Source organism: Pelodiscus sinensis, chromosome 9 (assembly GCF_052426305.1).
Source record: "Pelodiscus sinensis isolate ZL-2025 chromosome 9, ASM5242630v1, whole genome shotgun sequence".
Taxonomy (NCBI): Eukaryota; Metazoa; Chordata; order Testudines; family Trionychidae; genus Pelodiscus; species Pelodiscus sinensis.
The window spans coordinates 5,917,889-5,940,074 of record NC_143060.1 but is presented as its reverse complement, the minus strand read 5'-3'; the positions used below and the strand labels follow the sequence as shown (position 1 = coordinate 5,940,074).

The window sequence follows — 22,186 nt, the reverse complement described above, 5'->3', positions numbered from 1 at the left end:
GTCTAACCTGCTCTTAAATATCTCCAGAAATGGAGATTCCACAACCTCCCTAGGCAATTTATTCTAGGCTACGTCTACACTGGCCCCAAATTCCGGAAAAGGGATGCAAAGCAGGTAAGTCAGAATAGGGAAATCCGCGGGGGATTTAAATATCCCCCGCGGATTTAAATAAACATGGCCGCCGCTTTTTTTCCAGCTTGGGGAAAAGCCGGAAAAAAGCATCTAGACTGGTGCGATCCTCCGGAATAAAGCCCTTTTCCGGAGGATCTCTTATTCCTACCTGAAAGGAATGAGATGGTATCTCATCTATCTATATTTGCTTACATGGTCAGAAGGTGGAAATTAGCAATGAGTTTCTACTGCAGCTATATCGTCCCCTGATTTAGCAGCCCATACGCTGACTGGAAGAGTGGAGCTTCTGTAGAAAATTACTTGTGTATCGTGTGTCTCCCTCTGTAGGTCAAGTTGGGATCATTTCATGCCTATGAAGTAAAACTCTGTTCTTGCATTTTTCAAAGCGTGGAAGAGGACTTGGGAAAAAAAGGGCAGTTTTGAAGCGTTCTTTCATGGGGATGGCTACGCTTGGAGTGGGGGTGTAAATTCCAGCTTGCGGAGACATTGGCTCCTTTTCACAAGGGGTCAGTTACAGAATCTTTTGAGCGTTCGGGATGCCCAGTGAAGTCAATAGGATTTAGATAAGATCAGACCCTGTTGTGGGATTTCTATTCCACTTGTTCCCCAAATTAAATGGCTCTGGTTCAGTATCAGTTTATGAGAAGAACAAGTCAACGGAGAAAATCTGCAGATTCCTTCTGGGGAGTGAGGGGGATGCTAGGCCCTGCTGCCATGGCAACTCCACCCTATGAAGAGAAGAACAGCGAGTTCGGACCTCCAGAGATTGGCTAGAGTGGCCTCCTGGGATCAGCTGCTGGAGGACTAAGTGAAGCTAGAAGGGCTGGGAGCAGGCAAGGGCCAATCAGGGGCCAGCAAGCCAGATAAAAAGGGCTCCTTGCTGCTTTCAAAGGCCAGTTCTAGGTGTGGCTGTGAGAGGGAAGACTCACTCTCCCTGATTTAAGACTAAAATGTGGGCTAGTCATGGGCCTAACATTGACAGTTTGGTTAAATCTGTGAAAGGCAGTTAGGATCTTTAGCACCCAGAGGGCCATTTTGCGTTGAATGCTGTTTCACAGAAAACTAAATAAAAATGAGCTGGACACCCCAGCTCAGGCGAGCCCAAGACATCCCTGTTGTGACTGTAGAGTAGCATCCCATTCCATTTTGTTTTGATTACTGAATCCCCAGCGAAGATGAAAATCATCAGGCATTAAACTCTAAAACGATCCTTGAGTATAAGATAGACCAAGGAAAGAATTTGCTTAAATATTCAGGGGAGTTCATCTCTGTGCAGACCGGCTCGTGACCTGCTCTCATGCTAATTAGTCCTTAGTTTTAGGACTTCAGTGAGGCACACCACTGGTTCTGGCACCTGACACGGGGTAAATTTCACATGGCGCACTTTGACATGAATAGTCAAGACTCTTGCATGAACAGAGAAGAACAAATTAAACATAACAGATACAGGAGACTGAAGTCCAACTTGCCTCATTCCACTTTAAAGCAAATATTGTGCAACACTGAGAGCTAGGAGAGGGTGCTGGCCTGACAATCCTGCAGGAAAAAATCTGTTTGTCCATGGATAAGGAATTTCTCAAGCAGCAGCAATATAAGTTGCCCACTGAGCCAGGCCAATGTTTCACATTACTGGCCTGGAGGGAGTTTCATTTCCAAGATCTCATTCAGTCTCTAACCTCACTGCTAAATTTGCTGAGGGTTTCACTTGTGATTTCTCTGCAATATGACACCAAGCCACAGTGAAAAGGCTGACACGAACAGCGAGAAATTATGGAACAATTTTCCAAGGGGTTTGTGACTGTCCCCCATGCCTTAGAAGACTTGGTTTGTGACTATGAATATGCAGAACTCAAAGATACTTTAGATCTCACGTAACCTATCACATTTTAATGTTGCAATCTGCTGAACATATATGTCCTATTTTTGTGCGTGTATCATTCTTGTATGTGAAGTTAGAAATATGAAATGTGGCTCTGTTTATAATTATAAATGTATTGAGGAGGACCGTCACTGATGTCAGAAACCTAATGGCTTGGTGCTCAAATCAACAACCTGTGAACAGTCTTGTTTGTCCTGTAAGCCCAAATGGTGATTGGTCCTAGAAAGACATGTGACCATGCCACCCAGTACTGGAATCCATTCTGAACCTGGTATTTTTCTATGGGAATAGGGGATGCCAAACAATGGATTCTTGCCATGGGAAGCCATCAGTTTTTGTCTTCAGCTGGCTTTTGAAACTGCTTGGCCCACTCTAAGAGGATACAACCGAACTTCAAAGGATCTGTAGACCCCATTCAAAGAAAAAGACCAACTCTGAGTTGAAGCTTTGCCTGAAATGACAATGGTTTAGTTTAAAAACGTAACAAGTTTCTTAGTGGATTAAAGCAAGATATGTGTTTTTATTCATTTTAATGTAGTAACTGACTTTGAGCTGACTGATTTCACTTCCAACCACTGAAATCCTACTTTTTATGCTTAATACACACACTTTTGTTTATTATCAAGCCCAGTGTAAATAATTGTTACAGGGGAGGGGGAAGGGAGAAACGACCTTTGTGCGTCTCTTTCATTGATGAAGGAGGCTGACCTTATAAGCTTTCTCTGTGTAGAACTTTTACAGGGAGTAAGAAGGTTTTATTTGGGGTTTTTGGTCCCTTTTGAGGATTGTCTTCCTGGGTTCTGAGCCTTTAGAACTGAGCAGTGTCTGAGTTGTTCTGCAGAGGGATGGTAACCCCAACTCTAAGCTTTGTATGGGGAGACCAGAAGATCTGGTCTAACAGGATAGAGTTGGGGGGAGCCGCAGAGAGCAGGAATGCCGGCATCAGTGGCATGACCAGCACACCGGGGAACTACCCTAAGGGGACTTCTGTGATTTCACCCTGTCATGGAATGTTGTGGATTCTCCATCACTGGCAATTTTTAAACCAAGATAGGATGTTTTTCTCTAGGAATAATTGTGGGAGATTTCCTCTGGCCTGTGCTATACAATAGGCCAGACTAGATCATCACAATGGTCCCTTCCGGCCTTAGAATCCACTAATTGAACTTTGACCACGGATTCATTTCATAGAGGCATGTGACCAGCAGCCACAAATAATTCTTGGTCACTAAGGCTACGTCTACACTGTGGTGCTATTTCGGGATACTTCCAGTATCCTGAAATAGCTGTTCCGCGCCTTTTGAACAAGCCTGTTATTTTGAAATATAACAGACTCGGTATTCCGACATCCCTGTAAACCTCATTCCACGAGGATTAAGGGACGTTTTGGAATAGCGGTTTATTTTGACACAGCACCAAATTACAAAATAAGCTATTTTAAAACACACTCAAAATGCATAACTCAAATTGCATAGCTTATTCCGAGCTAAGGGTTCTGTATAGATTCACCCTATCATATGTTATTTTTCTTACTCATTTTGCAGTTCTATTACTCAGCATTGGTCCCTAGATCAAGCAAATACCTCTTTCTAAAGATTTTTAAATCTCCATTCTTAACAATATTATAGCAGTCAAAAATTGACAGAACATGTTTGCATCAGAAAATACTTCGTCAAGTTCAGAATGTTCTACGGGAACATGTCTATTTCGACCCAATTTGGTATTTGAAAGAAAAATTAAGATGAAATCTTCCAGTATCATTACAGTAATTTCTTTTGCACAACTTTGGAACAAAAATTTCAACTGTTCATTTTAAAATAGTCCTTTTTCATTGTGTATTATACGAGAATAAAAATAAAATTAAAATCAAAATGCATTTTGGGGGAAATTTTGTTTCACTTAAGTTTTCTGAAATGTGCACTGATCCAAAAAATATAGATAGATACACAAGCGGCGAGGAGTCCTGTGGCACCTTATAGACTAACTGAAGTGTGGGAGCATAAGCTTTCGTGGGCAAAGACCCACTTCGTCAGATACACAGTGAATCAAGGCAAATATCCTGTTACATATTTACATCACTGGCCTGGAAGAGAGTTTAGTTATAGTTAGCTGATTTGTGCATAGTCCTAATTGCTTGCTTTCCTTCTGCCTCCTGAACTCTGTTCTTCTTACAGCTTTGTAGCTAGAACACCGTTGTTTCTTCACTCCAACTTTACCTGTTGTCTTTAGATTGGTTTACATCTTCTGGGTATGTCTACACTAGCCCCCTAGTTCGAACTAGGGAGGCTAATGTAGGCATTCGAAGTTGCAAATGAAGCCCAGGATTTAAATATCCTGGGCTTCATTTGCATGTTGCCGGGCGCCGCCATTTTTAAATGTCCCTTAGTCCGAACTCCGTGCCCGCGGCTACACGTGGCACGGAGTAGGTAGTTCGAATTAGGATCTTTAATTCGAACTACCGGTACACCTCATTCCACGAGGAGTAACAGTAGTTCGAATTAGAGATCCTAATTCGAACTACCTACTCTGTGCCGCGTGTAGTCGCGGGCACGGAGGTTGGACTAAGGGGGATTTAAAAATGGCAGTACCCGGGAAGATGCAAATGAAGCCCAGGATATTTAAATCCTGGGCTTCATTTGCAACTTCGAATGCCTACATTAGCCTCCCTAGTTCGAACTAGTGCAGACATACCCTCTTTTCCTGAGCTGCAGCTTTGTGTATAAACACTGGCTCTTATAGTGCCATGTCACTTATTTAGGGCCATATCTTGCTTTCTCTCCATTCCATGGGTGTAACTTTCCCAGCTGTCAGGGGGAGTTGAACTTGCGTAGCTGAGACCAGGATGTCACCATTACAACTTAATGGAAAAGAGGAAACCAGCTGTACAGACCTTCTGGTAAGGTACGTCCATCGTGGAATGTGATGGGTTTGCTGAGCTGTCGGGACACTCCAGGTACGGGAGGGTACAGGCGAAGACTCTCCTTGATGCACATGGTGCTATATGTCATCTTACTGAGGTCATCCCTGAAATGACCAGAGGCAAAGGTGCAAGTGAGTGATGCAGATATTTCCAGTACAGCTATTCCAACGGAAAACACATGTGGATCATAGAATCCCAGGGCAGGAAGAGACCTCAGGAAGTCATCACGTCCAACTCCCTGGTAAAAGCAGGTTCAATCACAATTCATAGAATCCCAGGGTTGGAAGAGACCTCAGGAGTCATGGAGTCCAACCCCCTGCCCAAAGCAGGACCAACCCAAATAAATCAGCCCAGCCAGGGCTTTGTCAAGCCGGGACTTAGAAACCTCTAGGGATGGAGATTCCACCCCCACCCTAGGGAAATAGTGCTTCACCCCCCTCCTAGGGAAATAGTTTTTCCTAATATCTAACCTAGACCTTCCCCTATTGTAACTTGAGATCATTGCACCTCGTTCTGCCATCGGTCACCACTGAGAACAGCCTCTCTCCATCCTCTTTGGAACCTCCCTCCAGGAAGTTGGGATTGGTCCTGTTTTGGGCAGGAGGTTGGACTCGATGACTCTTGATGTCTCCTCCAACCCCTGGGATTCTATGATTCTAATTAGAAGCTGTTATCAAATCCCCTCTCACTCTTCTCTTCCGTAAAGTAACTAAGCCCAAATCCCTCAGCCTGTCCTCACAAGTCATGTGCTCCAGTCCCCTAATAATTTTTGTTGCCTTCTGCTGGACTTTCTCCAAAGGATACGCACTGTTTGCATCTAGCACACCTCTGGTTGGGGTTTGGAATTTTGACTTAATATTCCAAAATATTAAGGGTACCACTATCTGATGTCTGAGCTGCGGCGCCATAGGCAGCTGGCAGTGCATTATGTTATGGGCTACTCATAGAGATACGTCAGGCCCGGTTTTCAGAAGGGGGTAGCTTCCACGACAGTAAATGAAGTCATAACAGCTACGTATTCAGTACCTCTGAAAATGAAGCCTTGAGCACCTTGACTAACAAATATTTCTAAATATATCATTATCTACTAACAAAAGGACCCGAACAATATTGATGGGGAGGAACGATCAAATAAATATGAAAATGTGAGATTCACCACTGGATAGTAGTCCGGTCTCCCACAATCTCCTGGATCTCTTCCCTGCATCTCTGCTGGTGCTCTGGGTACAGGGCCATGCAGTACAAGAGCCAGGAGATCCCACTGGCCGTGGTATCGTGCCCCTCAAACATGAACGTGTCCACCTCCGCACGTAGGTCTTCGTCGGACAGTCCAGCGCCGTTTTCATCCTAGCAACACATACACACTGTCAGTGGCACGATATATATTCAGCAACAGGAATTACATTCACTTATCGTGCTGGTTAAGGCGAGGCCAACCAGTTCAGACAGGAATCCAAAATCCATGCTGCAGTGCCCCCGGAAAACTCCTGCTGCCACTGCTTCACCCTGGCCCAGAGATGGAACGAGGCTCATCTCGTCCATTGTGGAGGTGCAGTGGAGAATTGCTCATCTCACCTGTCTTTGGTTCCCGCCAGAAAAAAATGCTCTCTCCACTTCCCTTCAAAGACTATTCGGGAGGCCCGAAGGGCTAAGTCATCCTGGTCTTACCCAGCCGACAGCCATGAATATGGTTTTGGTCAACTGTGGCTACATTTCCTTTCCTGAATATTGCCCCTTTCGTCCAGGTAATGCCATCGGTGCGGCAAAAGGAGTTAAGTCCCCTTTAAAAATGAATCTGCCTGCTCTACCCCTCTGTGTGGACACACGCCACTTCAAGAGGTTCCAGCAAGCAACCACGAGGAGGAGAGAAGAGAATTCCTTCCCTTTCCCACGCTATGAAATGACAGCGGGGAAGAAGACTGGAGAGCAAGGCCTGCCTAAAGCAGAGAGAGGAGGAAAATGGAAGCAAAGGGCTCCCTAGTGAACAGAGTCACTTACTGCAAATGGAGGTTAGAGACGTGTGAGATTTACACCTGGGTGCTGGTGGGTGATTAAGTATGGGGACTAGCTTCTCTTTCCCCTTTCTGGAAAGGGGCCCCGCCGGTAAAGTCTGGAGACCCACCCAACTTTCAGTCAGATGAGAAGAGGGAATATTGTTGTCCCCAGAGGAAACTCGCTCTAGGCAGCGGGCCAGCCATGAAGCTTATGCATTACTACAGCCCTCATTTGAGGGCATAATTGTTGCAAAGGTCCTATGCTGGCACTCAGCTTAGGGGTCCATAAGAACGGCCATGCTGGGTCAGACAAAAGGTCCATCTAGCCCAGTATCCTGTCTGCTGACAGTGGCCAATCCCAGATGCCCTGAAGGAGGGAACGCAACAGGTAATCCTCACGTGATCCCTCTCTTGTCATCCATATCCAGACAAACAGAGGAGAGGGACACCATTCCTACTCATCCTGGCTAATAGCCATTGATGGACCTAACCTCCATGAATGTATCTAGCTCTTTTTTGAACCCTGTTCAAGTCCTAGTCTTCACAACATCCTCTGGCAAGGAGTTCCACAGTTTGACTGTGTGCTATGTGAAGAAAAACGTTCTTTGGTTTGTTTTGAACCTGCTGCCTCTCATCCAAGACACTGTTGGTGAAGCCCAGTGGAACATACTCATGCGTGGTGTCATTTAGTGCACACCCATTCCTCCATAACTCACTTTGGCATGGAGAAGAATATCCAGAAAGTCCAAGTGCCTCTTCTTCTGGACCTTCTCACGTTCTCGCTCGTCCTTGAGAGACTCCTTCCGCTCCTGGATCACCTTGTCTGAGATAGAAAACTATTCAAGCACAACTTTCCGCGACAGCCGGCAGAGCACTGTAGCCCCGGAGACTGCCTGAGTGCCCTCCACACACAAGGGGGGGCAGCCGGTCAGCTGCACCGAACCCTCTTCTGACCTGTGCAGTTGGGAACATGGTAGCACTCACTCTGCTTAGGGATTTCCTCCTAGCCTTACCCCAGCACCTCCATCAATCCAAATTACTACCCGTTGGGAGCATGGTGGCATAATTAGAATTCAGAGAAGAGACATTGATCCGTTCTAATCCAGACCGGTCATGATCCAGGACCCAACGCTCTACCCACTGATGGCTAGTCCTTGTATTCCTGGGTCCTAGCTGTCCTGTGCTCGTGAGAAACAATGCACATCTGGCAAGTACCAGCTGGCTAATAGGAAGTTTAGACTCGAAATTAGGCGAAGGTTTCTAACCATCAGAGGAGTGAAGTTCTGGAACAACCTTCCAAGGGAAGTAGTGGGGGCAAAAGACCTATCTGGCTTCAAGATAAAGCTAGATGGGTTTATGAAGGGGATGGTTTGTGAGGTAACATGATCTTGGCAATTAATTGACCTTTCACGATCAGTGGTAAATAGGCCACTGGTGGGAAGGTAGGAGTTGCTATAGAGACCTTTTTTCTGGGTGTCTGGTTGGTGAGTCTTGCCCACATGCTCAGGATTTAGCTGATCGCCATATTTGGGGTCGGGAAGGAATTTTCCTCCAGGGTAGATTGGCAGAGGCTCTGGAGGTTTTTCGCTTTCCTCTATAGCATGGGGCACAGGTCACTTGCAGGAGGATTCTCTGCATCTTGGGGTCTTTGAACCATCGTTTCAAGGACTTCAATATCTGAGACACAGGTGAGAGGATTAGTCTAGCAGTGGGTGGGTGAGATGCTGTGGCCTGCATTGTGCAGGGGTCAGACTAGATGATCATAATGGTCCCTTCTGACCTTAAAGTCTATGGCTACATCTACACCGGCATGATTTTCCGAAAATGCTTTTAACGAAAAAGTTTTCCATTAAAAGCATTTTCGGAAAAGCACGTCTAGATTGGCAGGACGCTTTTCCGCAAAAGCACTTTTTGCGCAAAAAAGCCCCGATCGCCATTTTCGTGATAGGGGCTTTTTTGCAGAAAACAAATCTCTGCTGTCTCCACTGGCCCTTTTGCACAACAGTTTTTCGGAAAAAGACTTTTGCCCGAACGGGAGCAGCATCCGCAAAAGCACTGACAATCTTACATGAGATCGTCAGTGCTTTTGCGGAAATTCAAGCGGCCAGTGTAGACAGCTGGCAAGTTTTTCCGCAAAAGCAGATGATTTTGCAGAAAAACTTGCCAGTCTAGACACAGCCTGTGAGTCTATAAGTAACTAAAGACTCAGCACTGAAGCTAGGGAGCCAATAGGGCCAGGTAGTCGGAACTAATCTCTGAATCCTAGCAGGGATCCTTTTCAAATGAGGTTGGAGCACACTGGTCAGCTGCCGTGATGGCTGCTGCTTGTTCCGTGGATCGCGAGGGCTCCCCGCTGAACACTCCCCATGCACAAAAGAGTCAGACAAAGAAAGGCCAGGGCATAGGGAAGTACCTGTATGGCGGTGCGCAAGCTGGCAGGCCCTCCTGAATTGGAGACCATGGGGGCTGAGCCGATAAACGAGATCATTGTGGTACGGGAAGATGCGCAGCCGCTGGTGCACCAAGTAGCTGAGATCAAAGACCGCTCGGATGTAGGAATTCTCCCTGGGGATGGCGGGAAAGAGAGGGATCAACACAAGAGATTTGCTTTCAGGAAATGGAATCCCGTCTGCGATGGGGCACGTGGCCCATGCCCACATCCACCCACGGACACCGTCACGACCTGCTCACAGGGTACAAAGCCGCATCGTCGTCTCAGAGTGAGTAGCTATCGCTAGAGCCTTGCACAGATACAAAATGTGTATCCGCAGCCCCATCTGTATCCGCAAGAATGAGCTGTGGACAACCGCAGCTGCTGATACCCACAGATCTAAAATAAATATCTGCAAATGTGCTGAGTTCTAGACAGGGTTCCCTGTGAGGTGTGTGCCTGCATGAGCGTGCACCAAGAATTTCATTCCTGCCCACCGCCTCAGCAGAGCCTCACAACTGGAGCCCAGCTTCTCATGCGGATGGGGCTGCATGGCGAGTGATGATCCATCCCAGGAGCAGCTGAGCAGCCACCATGCAACCTGCTTATACAAGAGCAGAGCTCTGCTGGACTAGGCCTGGTCTGCATACACAGTAAGAAACAAGGCCTTCAAAGGGCAGGAGAAAGGGAGGATTATTATCCCCCTTTTACAGGTGGGAAACTGAGGCACTAAGTGGCTTGATCTAGGTGACACAAAGAATCTGCAGCTGAGCCGGAAACCGAAGCCTCGTGCCCCAGGTCCACTGCCAGAATTGCAAGAGCATCCTTGAAAAGGCACCAAGTCCCTCAGCGTCACATCCACCCCTCGGCGCCCCAGAGGCCTATGGGTAGAGGCAGAATCTTCCCTGTGTTCTCTCCTGAGACAAAAACATATGTGCCCAGGTTGTGTTGTGCTATGGGAAAGATAGGCACCATCTCTGGCCCGGTGACAGACCACAGGAGGCGGGGCACCTGTGCATGCCACCCATTCAGTTGCACGGACCATGGAGAATTTCCCCCAGTCCTGGGCAAGCTGCACCGCTTATTCCTGGCCAATGAACAGACGCCTTCCATCAGGCCCCCAGAGCATCCCGTACTGACCTGTCGGTCTGGCAGTTGCTATGACAACTGAAGGCACATTTCATGATGCTGTCGAGAGTCATCAAGCTGACGTGTTCAAAGAGCTCCACCGACTTATCCTGGGTGACCAGCTCCTCCCACTTGTCCTAGCACGGGAAGGAGACAGAGGTGAGACAACCCAGAGTCCACATTGACCTCCCACCTTCAAAACACACAGGCGATGTCTTTAACCAGTTGTACCGTCTAGATCAGTGTTTCTCGACCAGGGGTACGAGAAGCTTTAGGGGTACTTGAGAGAAGTCTGGGGGGTACGTCAACAACTGAAATGTGGAGAAACCTGAGTTTTTGTTTTACGTTTTACAGTGTTTTATTATTTTTGTTCTTTTTACACCCAAAAATTTCATCGTCCGCCCAGCTATGATTAAGTTGTTTAAACAAACGTGTTGCAATGGTAGAAAAAAAAATTTGTCTGAAAACTGTAGGTACTGGGAGTACTTAATTTTTTTTAAGAGGTACTTTATACAAAAAGGCTGAGAAACACTGGTCTAGGCAACAAAATAAATGGGAAAAGGAGACACTCCCTTGCTCTGTATCTACTAGAGATGCCACTTTGACACAAGAGCAAGCTAGAAATCTGACTTGGCATTTACCACATAGACCCACATTATTTTTCTCTCTCTTGCCTTTGCTTTGATTGTCACATTGCTACACATCTGATAGTACGGAAAATTAGTCAGAAAATTTTCTATGTAAAAATGGTCTCTCTTTAGCCAGACCCTGGAGCTGACGGTCTTGGGCTGGCCCTCTGCACAGCCATGAGCATCTCTTCAGTCCCTAATGCCTTACACTTCCTTACTACGCAGGTTTGCTACCAGACATGTACCTGTCCTATGTCCGTTCAGACAGAGCTTCACGAATGCTGGCCCACAGACCAGCCTGATGAGGCCAATATTATTCCCAAAAGCCTTCTCAGAAGAAATCTCAGGCTTGTGTAGCACCCACAGGCAGAACCAAACCTGGGACCTTGGCACACGAACCTCTGCAGCCTGAGCTAAAAGCCAGCTGGCATTCAGAGACAGCTGTAGAGCAAACTCATTCTCTCTCTGTCAGTGGTCTCAGTGCTTCTGCATGGGATGGTGACGCACACCCAGTCGGTGTGTGGGTTACACTCGCACCTCAATGAAGTCAGAAATAATCACCCCAAGGGGTAGTCTCTGAGTCCAGCGGAAGCTGAAATGACAGAGCTGATTGGTCCCACAACGGGCTATTCATATTTTGTTTCCTGTGACACTGAAAAGGATCTTGTGTGTTATTTTCAGATTGGCTTGTAGAATAATTTGTTCACTGATCGAGTACATCAGGCATGACTCCAGTGCAGACTGTTTGAAGGCCACTGAAGGCTGAAGAGGTCAGATGCTTAGGCTTTGGTATTTGAGGGTGGCTTATACCCTCAAATATAGAGCTAGGTTGTACCTTCCAACCTAACTGTGGAGCTGTCTACACAGTGTCAAATTTCGAAAGAACCCACTATTCCAAAATGTCCCCTAGGCCTCGAGGAATGAGGTTTATAGGGACACTGGAATAGCGAGCCCGTTATATTTTGAAGTAACAGGCTTGTTGTTAAGACGTGGGACACCTCCAGTATCCCGAAATAGCACTGCAGTGTAGATGTAGCCTTAGGCTGCAAGGGTGTGTCTAGACTACAGGGTTTTTTCAAAAAAAGTAGCCTTTTTCAAAAAAAAACTTCCCCTGCATCTAGACTGCTGCCGCATTCTTTCGAAAGTAAACCGAAAGAACATGGCAGATTTTTCGACCGCAGAAAACCTCGCTTTACGAGGTATAACGCCTTTTTTCGAAAGTGCTCTTTTGAAAAAAGGCTCTATGTAATACAAGCTGTGCTTTTTCGAAAGAGAGCATCCAGACAGCCTGGGTGCTCTCTTTCGAAAAAGCAGCTTGCTTTTTCAAAAGTACTGGTTGTAGTCTAGACGCTTATTTCCGAAAGAGGCTTTTTCAAAAGTAGCTTTCATAAAAAGTCTCTTTCGAAAGAGGCTTGCAGTCTAAACGTAGTCCTAGTGGATGCATTCATTTGTAGGATGCAACTTGCTTCCTGGTTAAGAATTGTATGTAAATCAGTGTTGGGGGGGAGGGATTATCATACCAATTTCAGTTTGGAACAATTAGATGTGTAAATGTCAGTTTCACATGCATCCTCAAACAGATGAAAAAAATATTTCCATAAATAAATCAATAGGCAATGTAAGAAAAATACTGCCTGAACACTTAAGAGTTTGATTTAAGGCTAGTTGATTTGGCAATGTGATGTTGGTAAATTGGGCTTAAGTGGTTAAAGCTTTACCTTTTGGAATCTTAATGTCTGTCATTAAAAAATTGTCGGACTCCCCCCACTCCAGCTCCTGCATAATTTCCTGCAACTGTGAAAATGTAAATTGATGAGATTTATTCCTAACCCATAATTTGTACAACTATCTTAAATCACAAATTTAAAAAAACTGCTTTAAAAGAATCAATATTGGAGGTCCAACTTATAGAAATGAATAAATAAGCTCTGCCAAACCTATTGGAGAAAAATTAAGGATTAATGCCCACAAAACAGATATCAGACAAGATCACAAAGAAAAAACAGTTTCTTGCCATTTTAACCAGAAAGGACACTCTCTCGATGACTTGACTTCACCTGCATTCTGCTACAAAGACCTTTTACATCTGCACTTGAAAGGGAATCCTCTGAACTGTCATTCATGTTAAAATTCGACACTCTCCAAAGAGGATTGAACAAACACTTGAACTATCTTACACATTATCAAGATAGCTTTCCCAATTATCACCTCTAATACCATTAACTCACAAACATCCCACTCTCCCCACCTCTAATATCATCAATTCACAGACACTTACCTTCCTTCCTCCCCCTCCCTCTCCCCCCGCATCCCCCTCCTGTTCTGAAATGTGATTTGTCCTTTTCATATGTGTTCATTTTTTTTAATTGTATCCTTTCGTATATATGGTTGTGACTATTTTCTTCCACTATTTGATCTGAGGAAGTGGGTCTGGCCCACGAAAGCTCATCATCTAATAAACCATCTTGTTAGTCTTTAAAGTGCTACATTGTCCTGCATTTTGCTATTGGAGAAAGAGCGCCATCTAGTGGCAGACATAAGAATATCTGCCTCTATTGTATTTGTAAATTATGGGTTTTGTAAAATTGCTCTGTATTATAAATGCCTGTCCAGCTCTTAACCCCTGTAAGCAAGGACGGACTGGCCCGGCGGGATACCGGGAATTTCCCAGTGGGCCATCATCCGGTGGGCCGTAGTGTCTGCACACCGTTGCGCCTCGCTCCGAGCGGCTCCGCGTGCCAGACATGACGCAGAGGGTGGGGCTTGAGGGACACGCAGGGGAGACGTCATGGGCAGGGCCGTTCTCAGCCCATTTCCCGGGCCTATTTTGATTGCCAGTACACTCCTGCCTGTAAACTTGCTCTGGATTATTATGGCTGCTGACTGGCATGTTCAGTCCAGCCTCATTAAGGTTTCTTCTACTCCAATGCTGGTCAGTTTCATGTTAAAGTAACCTACTCATCAATGTGCTCTCCTTCCAGACCCATTCCAAAGAGGAAACAGGTCAGTTACAGCTCCTAGCTACACCAGGAGTCTCTTTAGCTCAATACAAGATGTACAGACTTGTGTTTTCAGCGGTGGAAGTCACTCATTCCTCCCTGTGATGTTGGCTGACACACAGAGAAAATGTGGCTGTTTATTTTTCTGTAACAATAGCTACCGTGTGGTTCAAACTCAGGCCATGTCTATACTAGGAAACTATTCTGAACTTACTAAATTCGACTTAATAACTCCTGATTTAAGAAATCAAAATAGCGTGTCCACACTACGGGGAAGCCTCAAAATGAGTCTGAGGTTAATGTAGATGTGCTACCTCGAGTTAGGCTACGTCTACACTACTGGCTTCTTTCAGAAGAAGCTTTTTTCAGAAGAGATCTTCCGGAAAAACTTCTTCCGAAAGAGAGTGTCCACACTGCAAAAGTGCATCGAAAAAGCGATCTGCTTTTTTGAAAGAGAGCATCCATTCTGGATTTGAGCTATGATTGCTGTGGACAGAATGGCCACCAGGGCACCTGTGCTTTTTCCTCTTCTTCCAAAAGACCTCCCTCTTCCCCGTCCACACATGCCTTTTTGCAAAAGAGCTCTTTTGCAAAAAGGCTTCTTCCTCGTAGAATAAGAATTACCAATGCTGGAAAAATGCCTCAGTTCTTTCGATTTTCTTGCAGAAGAATGCAATTGCAATGTGGACATTCCTCAAGTTTTGTCAGAAAAACAGCCGTTTTTCTAACAAAATGGTGTAGTGTAGACATCCCCTTAGAGCCCCAGGAAGCACTGAGGAGTAATTAATTCAAAATATGTCAAATATTTCAAAATAGCGCTAACAGAGCATCCACGCTACCGTTATTTCGAAAAAACTATTTTGGAACTAGCGTTACTCCTGATGAAAAGCAGGAGTACAGATTTTAAATTAAGCGGCCTGTTATTCAAAATAACAGGCTTGGTCAGGTGGATGCGCAGTTTATAAATTTGACCAAAGGGGGATTATTTCAAAATAAAGTCCTAGCGTCGACCAGGGCTCAATGTGTCAATAATAAACCTTCTCCCAGTGAACCTGATCAGTTCACTCAGCAGTGAGTCTCATCATTGAGCATCCATGCTGCAGGCCTGTCTTTAAAATTCTCCCACTAGAAGGCAGTGTTCCCCAGGTGGAATCAGAGTGCTTTCAGGGACAATGCATTGCATGAGTCATTGCTTTGACTCCCTGGCAGTGCAGCTGCAGAATTTGATGGATGGTCCCACGCCCAAATCTTTTCACTCTTTTCTTGCATAGAGCCCACTGAGAAATAAAACCGTAGCTGCATTGTGTACTATACAAAGCAGAGATTATAATCTAGGCATTGTACATATTGGCATCCCATGCTATTTTCTAATCCTCAGATGGCCAGATCACCAGGTTAAAATGTCCCCAATCCTTGGGTTTAGGAATGCATGAGATCCCTTGTTTAATACTGACTTTCATATAAATGCCTATAGAGAGTGCCACCAAGAACCACTGCAGTGCCTTCTTACTTAAAGTAGTCAGCATTGCTATAGATTAGATGTGGGTTTTGAATCATGGTAAAACAGAATTCCAAATCCCTAATTTCTAGAACTGTTCTAAAATAATTGTGGTATCTATTGAAAAGCAAAGAAATACTGGATCTGAAGTCAATTTCAGCGAGGCCCCGACTGTTAATCTGTTTTCAGATCAGGCAACATACATTAAGGCTACGTCTACACTACAAAGTTTTTGTACAAAAACTCCTGTGGAGCGTCCACACATCAAATGAGTTCTTGTACACTTAAATGGGCAGTTAAATGGCAGAATAGAGGGCTTTTTCCGCCGTAAGTAAACCTCCTTTTCTGAGGCATAACTGCTTTTAGCTCTGCAGCTTTTGCACAAGAAGGCAAGTGTGAACGCTCCAGAGGGAGAAGCGTTGACCAAGAAACCCCGGCCTATGGGAAAAAGCACAGGTGCTCTGATGGCCATTCCGGGAATGGCCATCAGAGCTTTCTTGCACAAGAGTGTCCATGCAGTGTGGCTGCTCTCCTGTGCAAAAGCACATGGCTTTTGCGATGTGGTTTGAGGTGTGGACGTGCTCTTGTACAATACATTTTTGTGCAAAAACTCTTGCATAAAAGGCTTCTTGAGCAAGAAGCAAGTGGTGTAGACGTAGCCTAATTAACTCCAGAGTAGAGATCATCCAGGAACCTATTCTTCACCGACCTTTTCATTGAAAAATATGTCCCTCACAGAGGTCAGAACAATAGGGCATTTTCCATCGAAAATGTCCACTTTTCCCTGAAAACCAAAACTCAAACCACAAAAATATTGGGCTGTAAACTGTCGCAATTTTTTCTTTTCAGTTTTGAGTTTGAAAAATGAAAACTGTCAAGGACAGCAGAGGCATCACCGCAAAATGTTCATTTCATCAAGACATCGTTCTAGTCCTTTACTTTGTTTCTTTGTTTTGTTTTTTAATGACATAAGCTCTGCTACAGAGTCTGTACATCTTCTGACCAATACGTTGCTATACCTCACACCAGAATTTTGATTCTTTCATTCAAAAATCTACACAACCAAAAGAATTTCCATGGAACCATAGACTGTACAGGCTAATAACTGCATAGGTTGAATCTCTCTAATCTGGCCCTCTTTGGCATGGCCACATCTGTGGTCCAGCATGATTTTAGAGAGCTGGGTGTCCACTTATCATGAGTGTGTCCAAGTTTCTTGTGGCACCATAAAGTTTGTTTACAGCCACCAGTCCTGGCTCTCAGGCTGTGTCTAGATTACATGCCTCTGTCATCAGAGGCATGTAGATTAGACACATAGGCAAAGGCAAATGAAGCCGCGATTTAAATGATCGCGGCTTCATTTACATTTACATGGCTGCCGCGCTGAGTGGACAAACAGCTGATCAACTGTTGGCTCAGCGCGGCAGCCATGTAAATGTAAATGAAGCCGCGATCATTTAAATCGCGGCTTCATTTGCCTTTGCCAAAACAACAAATCTACATGGCTCCGTTGACGGAGCCATGTAGTCTAGACGTACCCTCTGTGTTCTGTTCTATTTAGCTCTAATTTACCCCTCAATATCTGTTAAGAGCCCAGGATGCAATGGAAATGTTGGTAATGCTGCTAGACAAATATTGACCTCGCATGGTCCAGCAAATTCTCTGGTTCAGCACTGGTCAAGTCCTGACGCTGCTGGACTAGAGAGATTCAACCTGTACAGCAAAGAAACTCTTGATCTATCCCTCTGCCTTTAACCCAGCAAGGATGAGAAACTAACATAATAAATATGGTAATCACTGTGAGCATTCCTACCAGCATCACTTTGGTAGAATCAGAAATCAATGGCACATAAGGTTTCAGCACGTCGTAATGAAACCCTGGAGTCAGCAGTTTACGATGCTGGTACCACTTGGGCCCATGTAAGACTAATAATCCTTTCCCTGGGGGAACACAAGAAATGGGGTTCAGGTTATTTCAGATTTTAAAGCTCACAAACAGTTATTTTTGATACATATAGTTAAATCCTTAGCCACCAGAACTTTTGTCAGAGATGAAACGGTTTGGTCACATCGGGTATGTCTAGATTGCATCCCTCTGTTGGAAGAGGGATGCAGATTAGGCAGGTCAACATTGCAAATGAGGCAGGGATTTAAATATCCCATGCCTAATTTGCATAAAAATGGCCACCACGTTTTGCCAACTCAGCACTTTGTCAGCAAAAAGCGGCAGTCTAGTGGGGGATGTGTCAAGAAAGAAAGTCTTTTTCAACACATCCCTTATGCCTCCTGCAAGAAGGTTTACAGGATCTGTCAAAAAAGGCTTTCTTTCTCGACAGATCCCCCTCTAGACTGTTGCTTTTTGCTGACAAAGTGCTGAGTTGGCAAAACATGGTGGCCATTTTTATGCAAATTAGGCACGGGATATTTAAATCCCTGCCACATTTGCAATGTCGCCCTGCCTACACTGCATCCCTCTGCCAACAGAGGGATGCAGTCTAGACACACCTATCTAGTCCAATTCCTATTTGCTGGGACAATATATTTTCTAGTGCTATAAAAACAAACAACTAATAAGAATGCAGAGAGGGTCTTCATCTTCGGATTTCACCATTTCTTCAGGATCATAATCCAGATGATTTTATAGTGGATAGGTGACCAGGTTTAGAGGAAATAAGAACCTATTTGAACATTCACCCAGAACTTGAAACTAACTCAACTTTCACCAGTCTCCAGTAAAGTTAGCTTTTGACCACATGTTCATTTTCATGCTTCTCTGCATTTACTGTAGTCCCAAATTTCCTGATAGGATGAGAAGCAAAGAATAGCCTAAACCTCAAGGATAAGCCCGTTCTTATGAAATCTGCAGCCAGATTTCGAGAGCCAAGAAGCTCAGATGAGTAACCAAACCTTTGGCTGCTTCTTCAAACTGAATCTTTAGAGCTTCTCCCACATTAGTCCTTGGGGGAGTCAAGATATGTTCATGGAATCTCATTTGTATACATGACATAAGTAATATGTCAGGGCGGAAGGCACAAGACTTAAGTGTTGATGCAAAAATGATAAGAAAATCATTAACTTATTTTTAATTTGTTACAAAGTTGTCTGCTGAATATTAACATATAACTATCATAATGTTATAACCAGGGTGCTTGAAAATATGACCACAAACATGTTTAGCTAATTGTGCTACAAAATATTAGAGCTAATCAAAGAAAATTTCAGAAGGTTTCTGCATCTAACTCCCAAGGACAGCCAAGTCTCAAATAGAAAAACCATTTAAACCCTGGTAGGAAGAAAACTGATCATGGGCATGTCTACACTAGGAAATTCTTCCAATATAACTAAATTCAAAATTACAACTCCCAGAATAACTATTTTGAAATAAGCTTATTCTCCAAGGAAAGCAGGAGTACAGATTTTGATATAACCAGCCCGATCGGGTTTTGGTCGTGTGAACGTGTAACTCACGGGTTACAGACGTTCTGCTTATTATTTTGAAATAAGGGGGGTGGGGTTTAGAACTAACTCCCTAGTAAGTTGTGTTATCTTAGCAATACATTCAAAATAAGTTGGGCCTATTACAAAGCCCCTCCCCTTTTCGTTGCAAAGAGAAACCTCGGTTCAAACCCACACAAGAAATTCTAGAACTATCCTCCTTGAAACTGATTTATTCTGTAAACATGCTAAAGTCTTCATTCTTTAAGCCCAGAGATGGAGAATATTTCATGGTGGCACAGATGTTGTTACAGAAGATACTGGTTACTTCCAACTCCTGTTGCATGCATCTGATGAAGTGGGTCTTTGCCCACAAAAGCTTATGCTCCAACACTTCGGTTAGTCTATAAGGTGCCACAGGACTCCTCGCCGCTTTTGCAGATTCGGACTAATACAAATCGTTGATACATTGAAAGTTGAACACCTCCTGGGTTGAAGTGGTTTCTGTCACCCACAAGTTTTACATTTTGGTTCAGTGGCTCTCAGCGCCCTGCCGCACTATACAAATTGATCCAGCATCCCTGAAGGGAAGAGGTTTAAAACTTTTGTAATGATTTCATGGGAAGATTAAAATGACCTTGTAATTTAAATGACTGTTTCTCCTGTTAATCCCCAAAAGATTAGACCCTGGGTTCCTGGAAAGGAGACATTGGTAAACAGAGACAGTTGGATTTAGGATTCTTAATAGTTGTAGCTGGCCTGTTCTAAAACAGCTCTTTAAAGTTTAAGAAACTAATTTAAACATTGTCTTTGAATTCATGGGATTCAGTGCAAATTGCTTACTTTGCCCAGCTATAAATTATCTGTCCTATAATTAACAACTAGGTAGGCTTAAACAAATATTTTGCTGCACATAAGATCTTATTAGATACTTAAGTGTTTTAATATGAAATTCACAATAATGATGGAAAACAATATATTTTGGTATGTACTTACCCAGGGAAGAGTGATCCCTCAAGGGTATAATCTCTGTTAAAAACTCACCGTGGAAAGGCTTGCAAAAGAGACTAACGGAAGTTACGGTGAGGAATCAGAGCATGCAGAAAAGCTAGTCTCTGGGCAACCTAACCAGCACAGCTGGCCTGTAGTAGGTTGCTTGATTGGCTACTCTGCCTATTACTTGGATGAGTCAGCAGATTGGCTCTTAAATCCAACAAGCTTCATAGTTCCTACTCATGGCTTGATCCCAGCCCCTTCTCCTGTCTTGCTTCACTGCAGATAACCCAGTTCTGACCCTGGCTGTTGATTCCAGCTTGGCTCTGATGCCTGGATGCCTACTTCTGTTCAACCACTAAGCCCGACTCCTGCTTCAGCCACTAGGCTTGCCCATTAACTAGTCTGCCCATTTTATTATTAATCCTTGTGATTATTTGGCTTGGACATGACCATGGTGATCAAAGAGCACTGGCGATTAAATCGGGGAAGTCACAGAGAAAGAACCCATAAGAGCCGGCAGTCCCTTTCTTGTTTCTTTTAACTAAACATGGGGGCTGTGTCTAGACTGGCAAGTTTTTCCGCAAAATCAGCTGCTTTTGTGGAAAAACTTCCCAGCTGTCTACACTGGCCGCTTGAATTTCTGCAAGAACACTGACTTCCTACTGTCTGAAATCAGTGCTTTTTCTTGCGGAAATACTATGCTGCTCCTGTTGGGGCAAAAGTCCCTTTTGCGCAAAGCTTTTGCGCAAAAGGGCCAGTGTAGACAGCTCAGATCTGTTTTGCACAAAAAAGCACCGATCGCGAAAATGGCGATCGGGGCTTTTTTGCGGAAAAGCGCGTCTAGATTGGCGTGGATGCTTTTCCGCAAAAAGTGCTTTTGTGGAAAAGCATCCATACCAATCTAGATGCTCTTTTCCACAAATGCTTTTAACGGAAAACTTTTCCGTTAAAAGCATTTGCGGAAAATCATTCCAGTCTAGACGTAGCCTGCTAGTAATGTTTATAAGAAAATTACTTTGTATCCACCAATTTAAAACTATTCATTTCAGCCCGGTAAACTCAACCTTCCAGTACGCAACCACATTTATCTAAACCAAAAGCGTCTGCTAGTTTCGCCTTTTTTTGAGACACAATGCATGCAAGATGATTTCAGAAAACTTCTGGCCTTAACCACACCGAGGAGTGGGAAATGCCATCTCTCCATGGCTTGTTCTTGACTGGCCTTGGCATCATTTCTGGCCGAGAAGGTCAAGGAGGCCACAAATATACGTACCAATCCATGGAACTAAGTGATGATAGCTAACGTTGTCCTTGGGATCTAGGGAAGCCAATTGAGAAAGAGAAGATAGTACTTTATTAGTAATGATTCATTGCACTGTACGTTTGTCTGTGAGGTACACAGCACACTTCAGTTGTGAATGAAACAAAATTGGTGGCGTCTCTGCATAACGAATGAATGTTACACCTCTATCTTATCTTATCTTATCTTATCTTATCTTACCTTATCTTATCTTATCTTATCTATCTATCTATCTATCTATGTATCTATCCATCCCCACACATCTTATCTATCTATCTAATGTTAGAGGTGTCTATCTTCTTGTGAGTCTGTTCAAGAATGCCTAAACGGTAAGACCTAGAACCACCAAATTTGGTAGGCAGCTTCCTCTTATCCTAACTTAAACCAAGGCCAGGGTTTGGTTGTGGCAGGAAAATGGGATGCGCCTGGAATTCAATTCTTTTTCATGACATGGAAAGGGAGGGGATGGATGGAAGGGATGCAATGCTGCACAGTCACCACTGGGGACAGCGAGCGCAGGGAACAGCTATACAGCAACATGCCCACTGGTAGCAGCCACACCAGCTGGGGTCGGGGCTCATCATCTTGCCTGTCACTGGCCCAGGTAAGTGGCCCCCCCTAGTCCAAATCTCACCCCCGAATCCCAGGCTGCCCCCTCAGGCCCCGGCTCAGCCTTATCCCCCTGCCCTGAGCCGGGCCTGGGGAACACCAGCAGGAGGCCTGCATTGCCCCCCACCCTGGGCCGGACCTGGGCAATGCCAAGTAAGTCATCTAGTTCAGCATCATTGTGAGGTTGCTGAGCAAAGGAGAGAGGCGAGACCGGCCTTAACCGCGGAGGCTGCAGG

The 22,186-nt window shown here is 44.6% G+C and overlaps 1 protein-coding gene across 2 annotated transcripts in view; it reads right to left on the bottom strand.

Moving 5' to 3' along the window:
• The window catches only part of LOC102452942 (cytochrome P450 4B1-like), a 39,826-nt gene that overhangs the window by 6,574 nt on the left and 11,066 nt on the right, over nucleotides 1–22,186 (bottom strand). For both annotated transcript variants that reach the window (XM_006111448.5, XM_075935922.2), the window contains exons 3-9: nucleotides 21,315–21,359; nucleotides 17,424–17,551; nucleotides 10,497–10,621; nucleotides 9,339–9,490; nucleotides 7,642–7,748; nucleotides 6,088–6,278; nucleotides 4,902–5,035 (exon numbers count right to left, since the gene is read on the bottom strand). In XM_006111448.5, the coding sequence (XP_006111510.1) occupies nucleotides 4,902–5,035; nucleotides 6,088–6,278; nucleotides 7,642–7,748; nucleotides 9,339–9,490; nucleotides 10,497–10,621; nucleotides 17,424–17,551; nucleotides 21,315–21,359 (882 nt within the window). The remainder of the gene's footprint in view (nucleotides 1–4,901; nucleotides 5,036–6,087; nucleotides 6,279–7,641; nucleotides 7,749–9,338; nucleotides 9,491–10,496; nucleotides 10,622–17,423; nucleotides 17,552–21,314; nucleotides 21,360–22,186) is intronic.